At 38.7% G+C, this 15,497-nt stretch overlaps 2 protein-coding genes across 4 annotated transcripts in view; one reads left to right on the top strand and one right to left on the bottom strand.

Annotated features, from left to right (window-relative positions):
- LOC129695710 (dual specificity protein phosphatase CDC14A-like) overlaps positions 1–4,463 on the top strand; it is a 114,196-nt gene extending 109,733 nt beyond the window's left edge. For both annotated transcript variants that reach the window (XM_055632901.1, XM_055632902.1), the window contains exon 15: positions 3,109–4,463. In XM_055632901.1, the coding sequence (XP_055488876.1) occupies positions 3,109–3,148 (40 nt within the window). In that variant the 3' untranslated portion in view covers positions 3,149–4,463. The remainder of the gene's footprint in view (positions 1–3,108) is intronic.
- Positions 4,464–6,156: 1,693 nt separating this feature from the next.
- Positions 6,157–15,497, bottom strand: part of LOC129695711 (intracellular hyaluronan-binding protein 4-like) — a 35,569-nt gene continuing 26,228 nt past the window's right edge. For both annotated transcript variants that reach the window (XM_055632904.1, XM_055632903.1), the window contains 4 exons: positions 13,465–13,545; positions 11,763–11,940; positions 11,239–11,427; positions 6,157–6,961 (listed from right to left, as the gene is read on the bottom strand). In XM_055632904.1, coding sequence (XP_055488879.1) covers positions 6,905–6,961; positions 11,239–11,427; positions 11,763–11,940; positions 13,465–13,545 — 505 coding nt within the window. In that variant the 3' untranslated portion in view covers positions 6,157–6,904. The remainder of the gene's footprint in view (positions 6,962–11,238; positions 11,428–11,762; positions 11,941–13,464; positions 13,546–15,497) is intronic.

The raw sequence follows: 15,497 nt of genomic DNA on the forward strand, positions 1-15,497 counted from the left end.
TGTGGTATACCACTGGTCAGACTTCCAATCAGAAAAGCATCCTTCCAACATCACCATGTCCAATTTTGGATTATTATAGCGAACTTATCTTGGATCTCCTATCTTTTAACCCTCTGGATCATTTACCATGCCTTAAAGTCCATGTAGACAACATCTACCATTCTGCCTTCAGTCACTGTATGCATCTCAAAATGATTTAAATTAAGGAGACTGGATTCCCCTTGTACAAAGAAAGGCTGACTATCCCTGTTCAGCACCTTTCCAAATGTGTATGAATTCTATTCCTTGAGAATTGTCTCCAATGGTTCCCTACTACAGGTGCAAGGTTCATATGAGTGTTAGATATTTGAGGCTGTATGCTTTTCTGCAGCTGTTTACTTGTATTGTGTTTTCAATGAAAGTTTCTGGATATCCCAGTGAACAAGTCCCTCTCTATATTCCCTTCAAAGTGCTAAGTTCATGCAAGACAAGTCAAATGTGTATCAGGCCAGCCTCTCAAAATTGAATTGCTTACTAAGTAATAAAGGCAATTAACAACTCCACTAATGTTGTTTAGTCTGTGAAGTGATTAAAATGAAAAAGAACAGTTCATATGGTCTGAAACGAGCATAGTGCTTCCCACCTCTAACCCCCCTCCCCCCCAACCTGCTTTGTTTTGCACTTACCCAATTAGTTTGGTACTTAATCCTTTAGTTTAAGTTTAGAGATACAGCGCGGATCAGGCCCACCAGGTCCGTGCCGACCAGCGATCCCCGTATATTAACACTATCCTACACACGCACTAGGGACATTTTTTTACATTTACCAAGCAAAATAACTTACAAACCTGTACGTCTTGTGTGTGGGAGGAAACCGAAGATCTCGGAGAAAACGCAGGTCACTGGGAGAATGTATAAACTTCGTACAGAACCCGGGTCTTCGGCGCTGCATTCACTGTAAGGCAGCAACTCTACCGCTGCACCACCATGCCACCCTTAATTATAATAGTCTCACATGATTTAGAGAATCGCATTTGAATGAACATTTCCCCCCCCCCCCCCCCCCCCCCCCATCCCCATCCCCAATTTCTCATTGCTGTAACACAGATGGTTAATGATTTAGTAGCATAGTGAAAGCTTATCTCAAAGTGCACCAATTTGTTGATTTGAATGACATGGAAGGTGCAATTTCAGGCTTGGAAATCTCGATTAAGCAGTACCTATTAAAAATGTTGAACCATAAAGATGAATAAAACCTAATGCAATTCCAGAACACAGCCTGTAAATACTGACAATATGTCCTTAAAAGCACAGGCAGCTTGATCCCATTCCTTGCCTATTGTTTTGATTGTATTTGCCATGAGCTGTGTATTAGAATAAAGGTTTCCTTCTGCTGTAGAATGAATTTGTTAAATCTCCACCTGCTCAAGGTGCACAATTTGACAAGAGTGTGTATTTACACTTTAGCCCATGAAATCAAAATAACCTGCCAATCCCAACTCCAGAGAGGACAAGTGATTTTTGTTTAATCTGGTTTTCAGATATTTATTTTCAACCATGGCTGAAATGCAGATTATACAGCTTGCTTTAACATGTCTAACCAGCCTTGCATGTACAAACCATTTTCATTCACATTACAGTAAAACATACGATTCAATTGTTTGGAAATCCTGATGGTTTGGTTCCTAGCTTGCTTGTTAGGTTGGAATTTTAGCCAGGGTTCCCGAGTGCAAGTGGGATGGGTATGCAGCCAGAGCCTGTATTGCTTGTATATTTCCCACTCACTTAAATGACATTTCATTTGGACAAGGTGTTCTGGCAAGGAGACAATATTTTAGTGATTATTTCTTCAAGCTGCAGAAACCAGATCCAGGACAGTGTCAGGAACAGTGATTGGCCATTTAAGACTTGGATGAGAAAATATGATTTAAGCCATTTGTTGAGTAACCACATTTATTCGGTGTAAAAATGTCCTTGCCATGTAAAATGTTAAAGACAGCATTTAAAAGCATTATATTGAAATATGCATGGTAAATGTGTTGCATTAGTAATCAACATTAAAGCAAAGCAGTTCTACACTAAACCCCAATTAATTCATAAAACCTTTCATGTTCTGCTTGATACCCAAGGAGTTAAGCTTCATATTTTAAAAAAGTACTTCCATATCATTAATTTAACATGGATTGTTTCTGTGGTATTTACGAATTCCTAATGTGTACCACTTTTACAGATACATTGGACCATATTTAGATTATTTGCCCTCTTACCCCCACACCACCCTTTTCTCCCCATTTATTACTTATCTGGTCTGCACGCAATTGTTTATCATTTCAGAATCAAATTGTGTTACCTTAACAGCAACATGATCTTTTGGGTGATTGCAGTTTCTAAATCTTTTGCTATATTCGACTTAAGATTAATACATATAGGTCAAAAGATTGACATATGGCCTTGAGGCATGCAGTCCTGATATCAGTAAACGGTAGAAAAGATTCATAGAGTCGAGTGATAGTGTAGAAACATGCCCTTCGGCCCAACCTGTCCCAGCTACACTAGTCCCACCTGCCTGCGTTTGGTCCTATCCATGTACCTATCTAACTGCTTCTTAAATGTTCGGATTGTCCCAACCTCAACTACCTCCTCGGGCAGCTCGTTCCATACACCCATGTCCTCAATTCACCTACTCTGGGCAAGAGACTCTGTGCAACTACCCGATCTATTCCTCTCACAATTTTATACACCTCTAAGATCACCCCTCATCATACTGCGCTCCAGGGAATAGAGTCCCAGCCTACTCAACCACTCCATATAGCTCAGACCCTCTAGCCCTGGTAACATCCTCGTAAATCTTCTCATTACCCTTTCCAGCTTGACAACATCTTTCCTGTAACATGGTGCCCTATTTCTGCGACCAATTGCCAGTTCTTTCCTTAGGCTGGGATATTGTCAAATTTTAACCTGAATGGCTTAAATCAGTGCAAGACTATGTATATTGGAAGATCACGCCGTGTTGTAAAGATTGTCATGCAAATTAGATATATTTCCACATTCCTCTTGAAACAAATCAATTTCTTGACTTTGTTGTGATGTAAGGTAATGATCCACTAACCTTTTACATTTATTTTTCAAGTCACTCCAGCATCAGTACTAAAGTACCATTGCTTCGTTAACATTCACTCTGAAGTAACTCCTTGGACATTTGCAGAAGATCCCTGCATTGTGCTGAACTAGAAATTTGTTGGAGATCAGCATCACTTCAGATGGATTCTGCAAAATGACTTAGACTTGAACTAATATCATCTTGAGAATTCCCCATGCACATTGATGACAATGGTCAGTATAAAGTATCTCTGTAAGCTATTGTAAAAAAAAAACCAGTAAAAGACATTGCAGAGAGACTGCAGATAAGTCCTTTAGCACAATCATTGTATGTGAGCTGCTGGGTAGAAGTTAGGTCTTTGCAGATTACAAGGATGCTGCTGCAACATGCAATCTACATGTCATATTTTCATTTTTTCCTTAAAAATCACGATTACAAATAGTTGCTAATTTGATCCTTTATTGATCCCCTTCCAACAGTAAATACATTCCAAAGTACCAGATCAATGCCAAACCAAGATGTGCACCAGTGTTGGTCTAATTGGAATATTTTCCTTGATTTATGTTTAAAGTATGCAGAAGGATCTTATTTTTACATGCTTAAAAAATTGCTCAGGCTTAAATCTGGAGAGAAAAAATGTTTAAGTTCGATAATTGACTTTCTGGCTGTCACACGTTACAATATTTTTCAAAGTCTAAAGTTTAAAACTGATCTTTAAATAGGAATTAAAGTACAAAATCTGGAAAGTCATGTGGCCTTGTAATCAGCTTACAACAAGACATGTTCTACCTTGGGCGGTAGAGATGATTTGGAACAATAAGCAGTGATGTTATTGGTGGGAGAAGTGTAATATAAATTTGACCCAAATTGTGGTACAATAATAGTATTTTTATATGCATGGATAACAGTATTTTCAGTCTGGTTTAAATTTTGCAGTGACCTTAGAATGGATCTTGCTCAGCTAAAGAAAAATTATGTTCTGTGGATTAAAAATGTGCAGTTCATCTGCTACAATACTATAACAGCATTGGCCAAGTACCATTTGTAGCATAAAAAATAAGCTTGTGTTCTGCAGCTAAAGCAATACTGTACTAGACATTAATCTGTAGCAGTCAGATGTGTTTTTCTTCCATGTCAAATAACTTAACTCTGGCTAGCTGATGGTAATGTGTCTGCTTGTGATAGTCTTAACAAATCTTTAGAGTCCAGTCTTTTTTTTAATTTTACAGCTTTTGGGTGGAGGGTATTTTTAAACTGGAAATCTATCTTTCCTCTGGTTAGCGTAACATTGAGCTGTTGCAATGCAAAACTGGATTGAGAGACTATATACCACTTTTGTACAGACTGTATGTATGCGGTACATAAATAAACCTTATCACAGGTAATAGGTTTTATTCATTTGAAGAAAGAATGGGATAATCAAATATTAATGCAACACCCCCCTGAAACCTGGTTTAATAAGTGAAGAGAACATACTCCAAGGTTGCTAATATGCACCCATGACCTTGAGTTAATCATAATGTATAAACGTTTGAAATGAGTTGTGGAATTTTTTTTTAAACTGTCCATTATTACTCACACACAACACTGAAGTAAATTAAGTTGAGACATAAGGTACTGCAAATGCTGGAATTCTGCATAGAACACAAATTACTGGAGTAATTTTGGTGCATCTTCAGGCAGTTAACTTTGTATGTCTTTTTCAAAACAGCTACTGCAATCGATTCACTCCATGATGCTTGCAATTTAAGAAACAAATCCAATTTGCTTTTGAAACTGCTTCCACTCGGAACATGAAATTAATTCTGGGTCATTATTAGAGGTGCTTGAAGAAGAAACGTATCATTCAGATTACTGGTCTACAAAGTCAACGACTGTAAACATCCTAATACAATGCATAATTCTGCCCCATCACTAACTGCAGTAGTAGAATGGGAAGAATTTTAGTTATGCTCTAAGACCATGGTTACTGTCTTAAGCCATTTACCACATATCAGAATATACTAAGTTGCAACTGTCTTCTGCTGAAATAATCCACACATTTCAGGTGTTCATTTTGAACTGTTTCCCCAATCATACTGCTGGTCTAAATATTGGAGCCAGACTTTCACCACCTATTACCAAATAGTGATGCAATGGTCCCAATTTGTATTGTCTAATGATCTGATGTTGAACTTTATATCAGCTACAAAGGTGTCAAGTTTCAAAATAAAGTTCCACAGCAATTATAAACACAATTTAACAAAATAGTATTAATATGTAAGAAAATGTACCTTTCAAAATCAAATCTTGAACATCAACTCCCTCACCACATACTGCCTGACCAGTGCAGTTGTAACATCCTTAGCACTTAATTAATAATTCTTACCAGACTAACAGTCCATAAAGCTCAAAACCGACCAGATTGCCTTTCTTGCAATTTAGGATGGAAATATTTCCAGCAGGATTAAGTCATTAAGTTACTGAAAAGACGAAAGCTTGTATCCCACGAGGCCTGAAACACTACCAATCAGCATAAAGTTGATGTACACGCACTGCATATACAGAATAACCACAAATGTAAACTCATACCACTATGTCACCATTGTGGACCAATATCTTAATGTGGCAATATGATGGTGACCAATAGTCAGCATTCATTTAAAAGGTGAAAATTGGGAACCGTTGTAACCCATCGGCTATTCTAAATATACCATATTTAAAAAAAAACAAGTAGAACAGACAGCGTTACCATTTTGCTGCCTTAAAGTTTGAAGTAGTTTTTGCAATACAATTAGCAACATTTAACTATGCAGAGTTTTCTTGTCCTAAACTGGCCCAGAATAAAAATCTCATTGCCTAGTTAGTCCAGACATTCCATTAAACTGGAATAACCATCCGTAAAAACTCAGGTTTTCATTTTAAAAGTGAGCAGTGCCAAATATAAATTTTGTATTTTCCATTCTTGCAGTTGAGTGCACAGTGTAGATCAATCGTTTATAAATTGAAATGAAATTATAATTAAGCCCTGTTTCATAAACTATAACAATGTTAAATGCATTTTGCTATAGGACGAAATATTCAAGGAAGAAAACGGGCTTTTCAACAAATCTGCATTTAATCCATCAAATTTTCACAACCATTTACCAAAAAGGCAAATTATGCGATCTTCCCCTTTACATAAGTTAGTCAAACTTCACAAATTTAACACTTAGCTTCGAAGAACTGACACTAGGGATAAATAAAAATCAAAGCTTTTTTTGGTTTTGTTTTAAATGTGATCTAATAAGCAACTTTAAGTTCAAGGACATGTGCACAGTGTTTAAAATGGCTTAAAGGATGCAAATGTAGCTATTTCTACTGGGTAGGCACCAAAGTAGGCCATTTCTGTAACATGCCTGCAATAATTCAAAGTTTACAGTTAACCAAATGGTAGCATCATCTGTCAGAAAAAAAACGCTGCATTCTCTTACCCGTGTGCTTTTTTCAGGAAACCATTACAATTCAAGCAAACCATTCAATGTTTTTTAATATATAGCATTTTTTTTTTAAACATCAAATATACCTCTTCAGCAGTTTAAGACATTTGCCAATATTACACAATTGAAGCACAAAGGGAGGTGCTGAAAACTCAGTAGTAGTCATTCCATCCATCTTTTATCACATACAGTAAACAAGATCTATTCACACCCAGTAGTGAACAGAAAAGTCCAACAACTCAGTAATCGTGAGCTAAAGTACCACTTTTTGTAGTCAGTGTTACAACTGAAACAAAAACGCCTCTCATCTTGATGTGCCAAAACTATTTTCTTCAAACCGATGTCAGCTACCAAACATCAACACTGCTTCAAGCAAGAGCTGGGAAATCCTCTGGATCATCAGGATTTGGAGCACTGGTCTGTATCTGGAGAGAGGAAGGTCAATGTTAAAAGTTGACAATGAATCGCATGATTAGAGTTATTAAAGCCTCAATACTAGGCCAACGGGTGAAAAAAATGACTAAAAATAGAATGTATTCATGCCAATTTAAAATAAATGGGTGCAGGAGAACAGGACCCAATAATTATTATTTCATTTTTTAGAAGTCACAAAGTTGCACAAGAAGTTTATTAGTATTTTACACAACTGATAAACAAAATATTTACATTTATGGAACATTTACACACATTCCAAATTACTTTGTGTACACTTCCCCAAAAGCAACCTCCACTATTTAAAACAGATTCTTATTTTGACCTCAGGAAAAATTTAGCATTTTGAATCAATATAAATGTTTTGAGGGAAGTCTTCGCCATTCATTTTAAGCACAAAAACTCTGTTTACACGTGCAGTGTAATAGAGAATACTTTTACTCAAATGTGAACAATGTTTTTGAAATGTGGTAATTTGTTGTGTCATTTAAAATTAACGAATATTTATATACAAATCAATTAATAGACTTTAATGCTGCAAAGCAGGGATTTTTGTTACATGTTCCCCACATTACACACAGTTGCACATTAAATGTACTTCATTGACTCTAAAGCACTTTGAAATTCTCCCTTTAAGAAACAACGAATTTAATGTTCGATTATCACTTGTTCAGAAACCCTGTAATGCTATTTGACATGGGATTACAATTTGTATGAAACACAAATGCATGCATGTACCCAGCATTATTTAAACTGGTTTATTGGTGAACTACAACACTCTTGCAGCCACAGAGCCAGGAAATAGGCCATTGGGCCAATTCATCAATGCCAACTAAAATTCCACTTTGCCTGCATATGGCTCACATCTCAGAGGGGGGCTAAGAGCTATCCTTTTCATACATAAAGTTCTTCGGTATTTACAGATTATCATTACCACAATTATGCAGCAACAAATGATTTTTAACTTAAGTGTAGTTTTCTACTTCCCTTTCAAAAGCATTGCTCATTGGGAAATGACTCCTCACTGTGCCAAGTTCCTTTATACCATGTCAATTTGGATGAACATGATTAAGTCACTTGCTGAATCAGTTTCAAAGTCAAATAATTCTTTCCTCACACAAACACATTTGTGCAAAAAGATTATTCGCATTGATCAGTTTTTAGAATGTTGAAGAGTGAGGTCACAGCAAGAGTGGAATGTTTTTCTAATTAGAAGTTGCAATGTGTTTTGCAGAGATGAAAAATAAAAAGAATCTCTGCAGATACTGGAAATCAGTTCTTACAAAGAGTCATCCCTCAATGTCCACATTACAGAAAAGCCAACTTATTGATTGATTGAAACAAGTTTGGATTTATTTTTACAAAATCAAGTAAATAAACACATAAATGGAGTGAGAATCCAGAAATCGGATGTGCAAAGGGACTTGGAAGTGTTGGTGCACGATTCCCAAAAAGTTAATTTGCAAGTTGAATCGGTAGTAAGAAAGGCAAAAGCAATGCTAGCATTTATTTCCAGGGGGCCAGAATACAAAAACAGGGATGTAATGCTGAGGATCAATAAGGGACTGGTCAGGCCGCATTTGGAGGATTGTGAGCAATTTTGGGCACCATATCTGAGGAAGGATGTGCTGGTTCTGGAGAGGGTCCACTGGTGGTTTACAAGAATGCTCCCAGGAATGAGTGGGTTAACATATGGTAAGCGTTTGACGGTACCCCAGGCCTGTACTTGGTGGAGTTTAGAAGAATGGGGGGGGGGGGGGGGGGGGAGGTGGTGAAGAAAGAGAGCGGGGAGTGTCTAGAAGTTGCCTAACAGTAGAGGATTCAACGTGCATACCGCTGAGTTGTAAGCTACCCATGCAAAATATGAGGTGCTGTTCCTCCAATTTTGCTGTGGCCTCACCCTAGCAATGGAGGTGGCCCAGGACAAAAAAGTCAGTATGGGAATGGGAAGGGGAGTTAAAATGGAAGATGCAGTAGGCCTTGGCGGACAGTGAACAAGTGTTCAGCGAACCAGTCACGGAGTCTACACTTTGTCTTGACAATGTCCGTAGGCAACATCGGAAACATCATATGTAGCAGATGAGATTGGAGGAGGTATGTGAACCTCTGTCTCACCAGGAAGAACTTTCAGGATCCCTGGATGGAATTCAGGAAGGAGGTACAATGCGGAGGCTAGTGGGAAATGTTGGAGGATGATGTGTTGGATGCGGAGGCTAGTGGGGTGAAAGACGAGGACCAGGGGAACTCTGCCTTGTGTCTAGGAAGAGGAGTGGGAGCAGTACAACAGGAAGTGTTTGAGAGTCAGATAAGGTGTCAAGGAGAATGCATTAGATGTGATAACTTTCTGAAAGTTGTCACAAAGTATCACACAAAAATGCTACAGGACAAAAAGAGTAAAAGGAAGAGTTTCAGCAGCAGGCACAGTGTGGACTTTTCATCGTGGAGAGGGCGAGCCCTTGCTGGGGTTGCAAGAAGGGAGTGCTCCGATCACTGGCCTGCGGACTGTTACAGCCTGAAGCTGCGAACTGCGGAGCTTCTAGTCTCGGGCACGGCGTCCGGAGCGGGATCCCTCGCCGGGGATCCTCGGAGAAGAGCTTCGACCACCGGTCCACGGCCTACAACATCCTGAAGCCGCGGTCTCCAGTAGGGAAGCACCGATTCGGGACTTATCGTCCCGACGAGAGGGCTTGTACATCTGGCCGCCCGCAGCGGCAACTGCGGAGGTTTATGGCCCCGACCACGGGGGAACAATGGAGGAGGACTGACTGTACTTTGTGCCTTCCACCACAGTGAAGAATGCGGTGGTGGATGTGTGTGTTCATTTTTTATTGTGTATTGTGTGTTCTTTTTTTAATTGTACCGGCAAATTAATTTCATTGTACTTTATTGTGTATGTGATTTGAGGATGGATCAAAATCTGGGATTAGAGTGAAGCCAGGTTTCTCATGAGACAGAGGTTTTCATAGGGCTCAATCCTGGATCACTATAGATTTTGATGTAGGACAAGAAATGACGACCACATTTAGAAAAATGTAATAAGGGAGCTATGAAAATGTAGGAACAAACAAAATTGTCTTGAGAAAAATGACAGATATAATTTACCGGCAATAATGTATGTGTTTGATAAGTTACAAGGATACAAAGAAAACTAATGCAACAAATTGACATAGTAGCATTAAATAAAGCAGAATAAGACAATGGTGAATGGTGAATATAAAACGTGTGGGAATGTTCCTACGAGGTACATGGTATTGGAAGTATGGTTTATGTTGATGTTTCTTCATCAAATAGATTTGTTTGATTAACAGCCTGTTTTATGTTACCAATTTCTTACCATTACATGTAAGAATCACATCTGATAAGATGATCAATGCTATACACCACAGGAGTTCAAAGACAAACACACAAAGAAATTATTACAGGCAATGGATTGACCCAAAATGTTATTGGTAACGAGCATTCAGTCGCTATACAAATTACTCGCCTCCAATTTTCTGTAACCACCTCCAATCCAGCGGACAGTTTATGAATCTCCATGCAGATTTAGCTCTGCTCCAACTAAGTGTTGATATTTTGGGCACCAGCTTAAACCTCTGAGCCTCTGCCCCCTTCTTTGGAAACGTGATTAAAGGGCTTTGCCAATCTCTCATGCTTGATTAGATTGTGTCCGATTACATTCCTGACCAAAGCATCCCAATATATTTCAACTCCCGCTTCAACTCCCCCTCCCATTCCAAATCCGACCTTTCTGTCCTGGGCCTCCTCCATGGCCAGAGTGAGGCCCACTGCAAATTGGAGGAGCAGCACCTCATATTTCGCTTGGGCAGTTTACACCCCAGCGGAATTTCACGCATTTCAGGTAGTCCCTGCTTTCTCCTCCCCTTCCCAGCTCTCCCTCAGCCCACTGTCTCTGCCTCTTCCTTTCCTCTTCCCCCCCCCCCCCCCCCCACACACACATTCACACCAGTCTGAAGAAAGGTCTCGACCCAAAACGTCGCCTATTTCCTTCGCTCCATAGATGCTGCCTCGCCCGCTGAGTTTCTCCAGCATTTTTGTCTACCTCCAATATATTTCAAGATTAGGTACTTTATAAGCTGCTGTTGTAACCAAGGGAGGTATTCACTGCTGCAAAGTATTGATCAATTTATAAATATTTATCCTCTCCTCACCTCTCCCCCTGCCCCCCCTGATAATTTTCCAGGTGTTCAACACACCACCAGCTTTCACCTCACTTTCCTGCCCCACCACCTCAAATATGAAGACCTCTTACCATTTCTGCAGCTGGTACCTCTGGCCTGGTTTCAGTTATTCGCTTGCCTCTCCCACGGCCTCTAGCACCACCCCGTCCTCGGCCAGAGCGTGTAAGACTGCCAAAGTTAATGTCCAGCTTAGAGGTGATGTCATTTACTGATCTGCGAAAGTAATGGTGATCCTCATCGTCAGATTCTTCCTTCAGTTCCTAATAAAGGAAGCAAAATATTTGAGTATTGATATGACAGGTGTATTGGCACAAGATACTTAGAATACAACAGGTAACACTATTCTTAAGTTATCCCCAGCCCTTGACCTGAATGGACATTGGCTTCTGCAGCAGACTGCAGATCAAGCAATGTTATCGATTCTCTCCCACCCTTCCCCACTTAAACATTTTGGTGTGTTTGACTCCAAAATATTTCTACAACAGACTAGATCAGTGAATGCTTGACACTTTCAGAGACACCATCACACGTATCTAGATTTTTCTGAAAGCTAATAAATAATCCAAAGGAATAGTTTAACATTTAATACACTTACATCGCCTTCATATTTAGATTTATGGATCACAACTGCCTTTGACAAAACACTGGAATCTGGTTTACGAATATTGAATTCCTTCTTAGAGCGAGTCTGTTCTTGAAGTGCTTTCCATTCATCCAGAGTCATTTCATGGGGACCATCATCTACAGTTGCTTCTTGATCCCCTTCATTCACTCTACAACATGACAAAAATAGCAACAATTATTAACTCCTAAAATTATCTGATGACGCTGAATGACTCGTGATGGTTCTTGAAAAATGTTACAATCCCAATCTTATTTAATAACATCCACACAAACCTGTTACTTCTCTGATATACACATTAACAATTTTCACTGGTCAACAACCACAAATTTCAAAGCCTCTCTGCATCGATGACACCTCATCTAATGGTGTTTTTTTTCCAGCTGCTTTGTTCTAGATTAAAGAAAGGGAATTATTTTGCTTCCCCGCTGCCCCAATGTAAAAATAAATGGTTCTGTGACAGTTCTTGATCAACCAGATTTCTAGAGAATGCGCATTATTAAAAGAACACTTTCAACAGCAAGACGTCAAAGTGAAACAACTAATGTGTGGCAAAACAGGCCGTGAAAACAAAAGCTTTCAACTTATTCCCAGTTTCTTTATTCATCTTTGAACATATTATGCCAACAGAGAGGTGTGAACACAAACTCAGCTTTAGGAAAATCATATACAAGTAACAGGCGGATACCAAAGAGCAAAAGGAGGCAAATCTAGTATAAAAGCTGTTGATAAATGAACGTTTGACAGTGTTAGAAAATAACTACAATGCAAGACTCAACACACTGTACCAAAATAAATGTTGTAATGATTGTAATATTTATGAAGTATTCAGAAGAAATGGTATACAGAAAAAAGCGCAAAAGTCTTTGCCTCTCTAGCATCTAGAAAGCAGCAAGTTGATCGCATGAGATACAGAATGCTAAAGAATCAACTATTCCATCTCAACCCAAAAGAACAAAACACTGGGCCATGCTTGCGATTCCACATCAGTCTAGGAGGAAGACAATTTGCTCCATGAGATAGAAAGGTATGAAAGAATGATGTACAATAGAAAAAATACATTTATTGGGCAAAATAAACCTCAAATTGGTTGTAACCAATCAATTTATGGCTCAAGATTACAAGAGTGATTCATTAATGACCTAGTATCATTGTTACATGTATCCTCAATGGTGGTGAAATAGCCTAGGATGAAGATGAAAAAGACCTACCAGTCTTAGCAAACTTGACACTATGTCCAACCAATGTAGAGCCACAATCAACAAAGTAAATAGAGTGCTGACCTATATAACCAAAATAGCAGAGCACGTCAGATGAAGTCATGTGCAAATGATATAGTGCCAAACCAGACCATACCTTGTGCACTGTGTCAGTTCTGGCCCCCGCCACATTCAATTAAAGAAATAGCAAGTCCCACAACAGATCCACATAGTGTTAAGATTTTGAGCTACAAGGAAAGACTGAAGAAAATTGGGCTTTTCTGTTTAGAAAAAAATCATCTTGAGGTGAAATATTAATCACACACTAGTTCTAGGTATAATATAAACAAAAAGACTTGTTTGAGTAACTTAAATAAAACAAATGACAACTTTCTAGATGGATGAACTTTGAGTCATTTTCTGAACTGTTACAAGAAAACACAGGCACTGCATAGTGGCAGAAATACTACACTCACTTGGTTTCAGCATCCCCTTCATGTACTTCTTGGGGTTCCTCCATTTCAGTCATTTCTTCAGCTGGAGCAGCCTCAGTCTCTCTGCAAATGATTGAGTGGTAGAAATAATTGTAGTTATTGTAAGTACACCTTCAGCAGACTAAGTTAAAGAATTCTGCTTACGCTAGCCAACACAGCCGCTAATAATTTGGAATAATGCAAATTTTGATTCAAACCACCAAAATAAGCTTTCCTCATCTCAAAAGAAAAAGTTTAAATTCTATGAATGTTTATAAACAAATCAAAGAATCAAACTCTCTCAAAGATGACTATTCAGTCTGTACATCCATTCTCTGGCCTTTAAAATGGATGGTTCTTTATCAAGCACATACAAAGTTTGTTCTTAAAAATAATGCTTCTCTATCAAATATGCACAAGTCTCCCTCGTGTCCATAATTTACCAGCAATTTATCCAAACATCGTTACACAACCACAGAACTCTAATGGAAACATTTATTTACTTTTATATTCCATTTTTCCGTAAGAAGATACGCAGAGCAGCATTTCTTAGATAAATATCTAAGGGGTCACATGCAATTCACTATCACACGGACTGATACCACACCCATAGACAAGGTTTATTGAAATAATTTTTCAGGTAGTGATACAATGAAAGAACGAGACGGGTTCAACAGAGTAACATTTTTCCCCCTTGAGACTACCCCTTTTAAAGCAGCACTGTCCCAAGGGACAAAAAAAATGTCATTTAACATTATGCAAGTGTTCAGAGACATAGGGATATCATTAAAAAAAACACAATGGTCAGTATAAATCTTGTATGATCATAAAATATTATAGATAATGGTGGTGGGTATATGGAACGAGAAGGCAGATGAAGTTGTTGAAGCAGGTACGATAACAACATTTAAAAAGACAAGCACATAGACAGGAAAGGTTTGGAGGCAAACAGGACTAACTTAGATAAGGAATCTTGGTCAGCATGGTTGAGTTGGGCCAAAGGGCTGTACATCTCTATGCAGAGAGAGATCAAGGAGTTGGGAAGCAGACGAGGAACTTTCAATTTGGATTGATTACTCATGTAGAAGAGTAAATGAACGCAATGGTTCTAATGAGCAGGATGGCTCATTTGGGTAGTCACTGGTAAGAATCATTTTCTCTCCTTGTAGGATCTAATAGCATCTGAATCAATAGGTCTTGTTCTCTTACACATTCTCTTGAAGAATATGCTAATCCAAATCATTAGAGATTCTTTTTTTTTTGCACAAAAAAGTTTAACTGAAGATGCTGGTATTCACACTAAAGTGTTATGTCAGTTTATGTTTAAATTCAATCTTGGTTGCACTAAGAGCGTAGCATAGAGAATGTTGATTCACTCATCCTTTCAAGCTGATAACTACACAAATAACTATGCCAGCTTCTTTTAGGTCTTCCGGGGCAATAGCAACTGGCTCAGGGCAACACTGGCAGAAAACATAGGTTATTTCTCCCAGTTGGCCTGTAGACACACTTTCACAAATCAAAATATGAAATGCATTTAATCGATCATATTGTAATTTCTTCTCTAACCAATTATTGCATTGTGTTCAGGGCACCATTAGAATATAATCAATGCCCAATCAATCTGCTCTCGATCATCAGCGACATGGTGGAAGGTCTCATTGAGAGTGCTATGCAGCGAATTGTGGACATAGCCCAGACCATCACACAAACCAACCTCTCTTCCATTACTTCACACTACCTCAGCAAGGTCAGCAGCATAATCAAGGACAAGTCACACCCCGGCCACTCCCATCAGTTATAATATACTGTACATCAATAAATTGGTGGTGAATTCCAGACAAGATTGCAATGACCATCGTTGACATCAAGACAGCATTTGGCCAAGTGTGGCATTAGAGAGACTCAGTAAAATTGAAGTCAATGGGCATCAAGAGAAATATTGATGGTGTCATAACTCTCACAAAGATGGTTGTGTTCGACAAATGTTAATTTACAAAGATCTACAAAATGTATAGCACTTCCTCATCCATAAC

The sequence above is a fragment of the Leucoraja erinacea genome, chromosome 3 (genome assembly GCF_028641065.1).
Source record: "Leucoraja erinacea ecotype New England chromosome 3, Leri_hhj_1, whole genome shotgun sequence".
NCBI lineage: Eukaryota > Metazoa > Chordata > Chondrichthyes > Rajiformes > Rajidae > Leucoraja > Leucoraja erinaceus.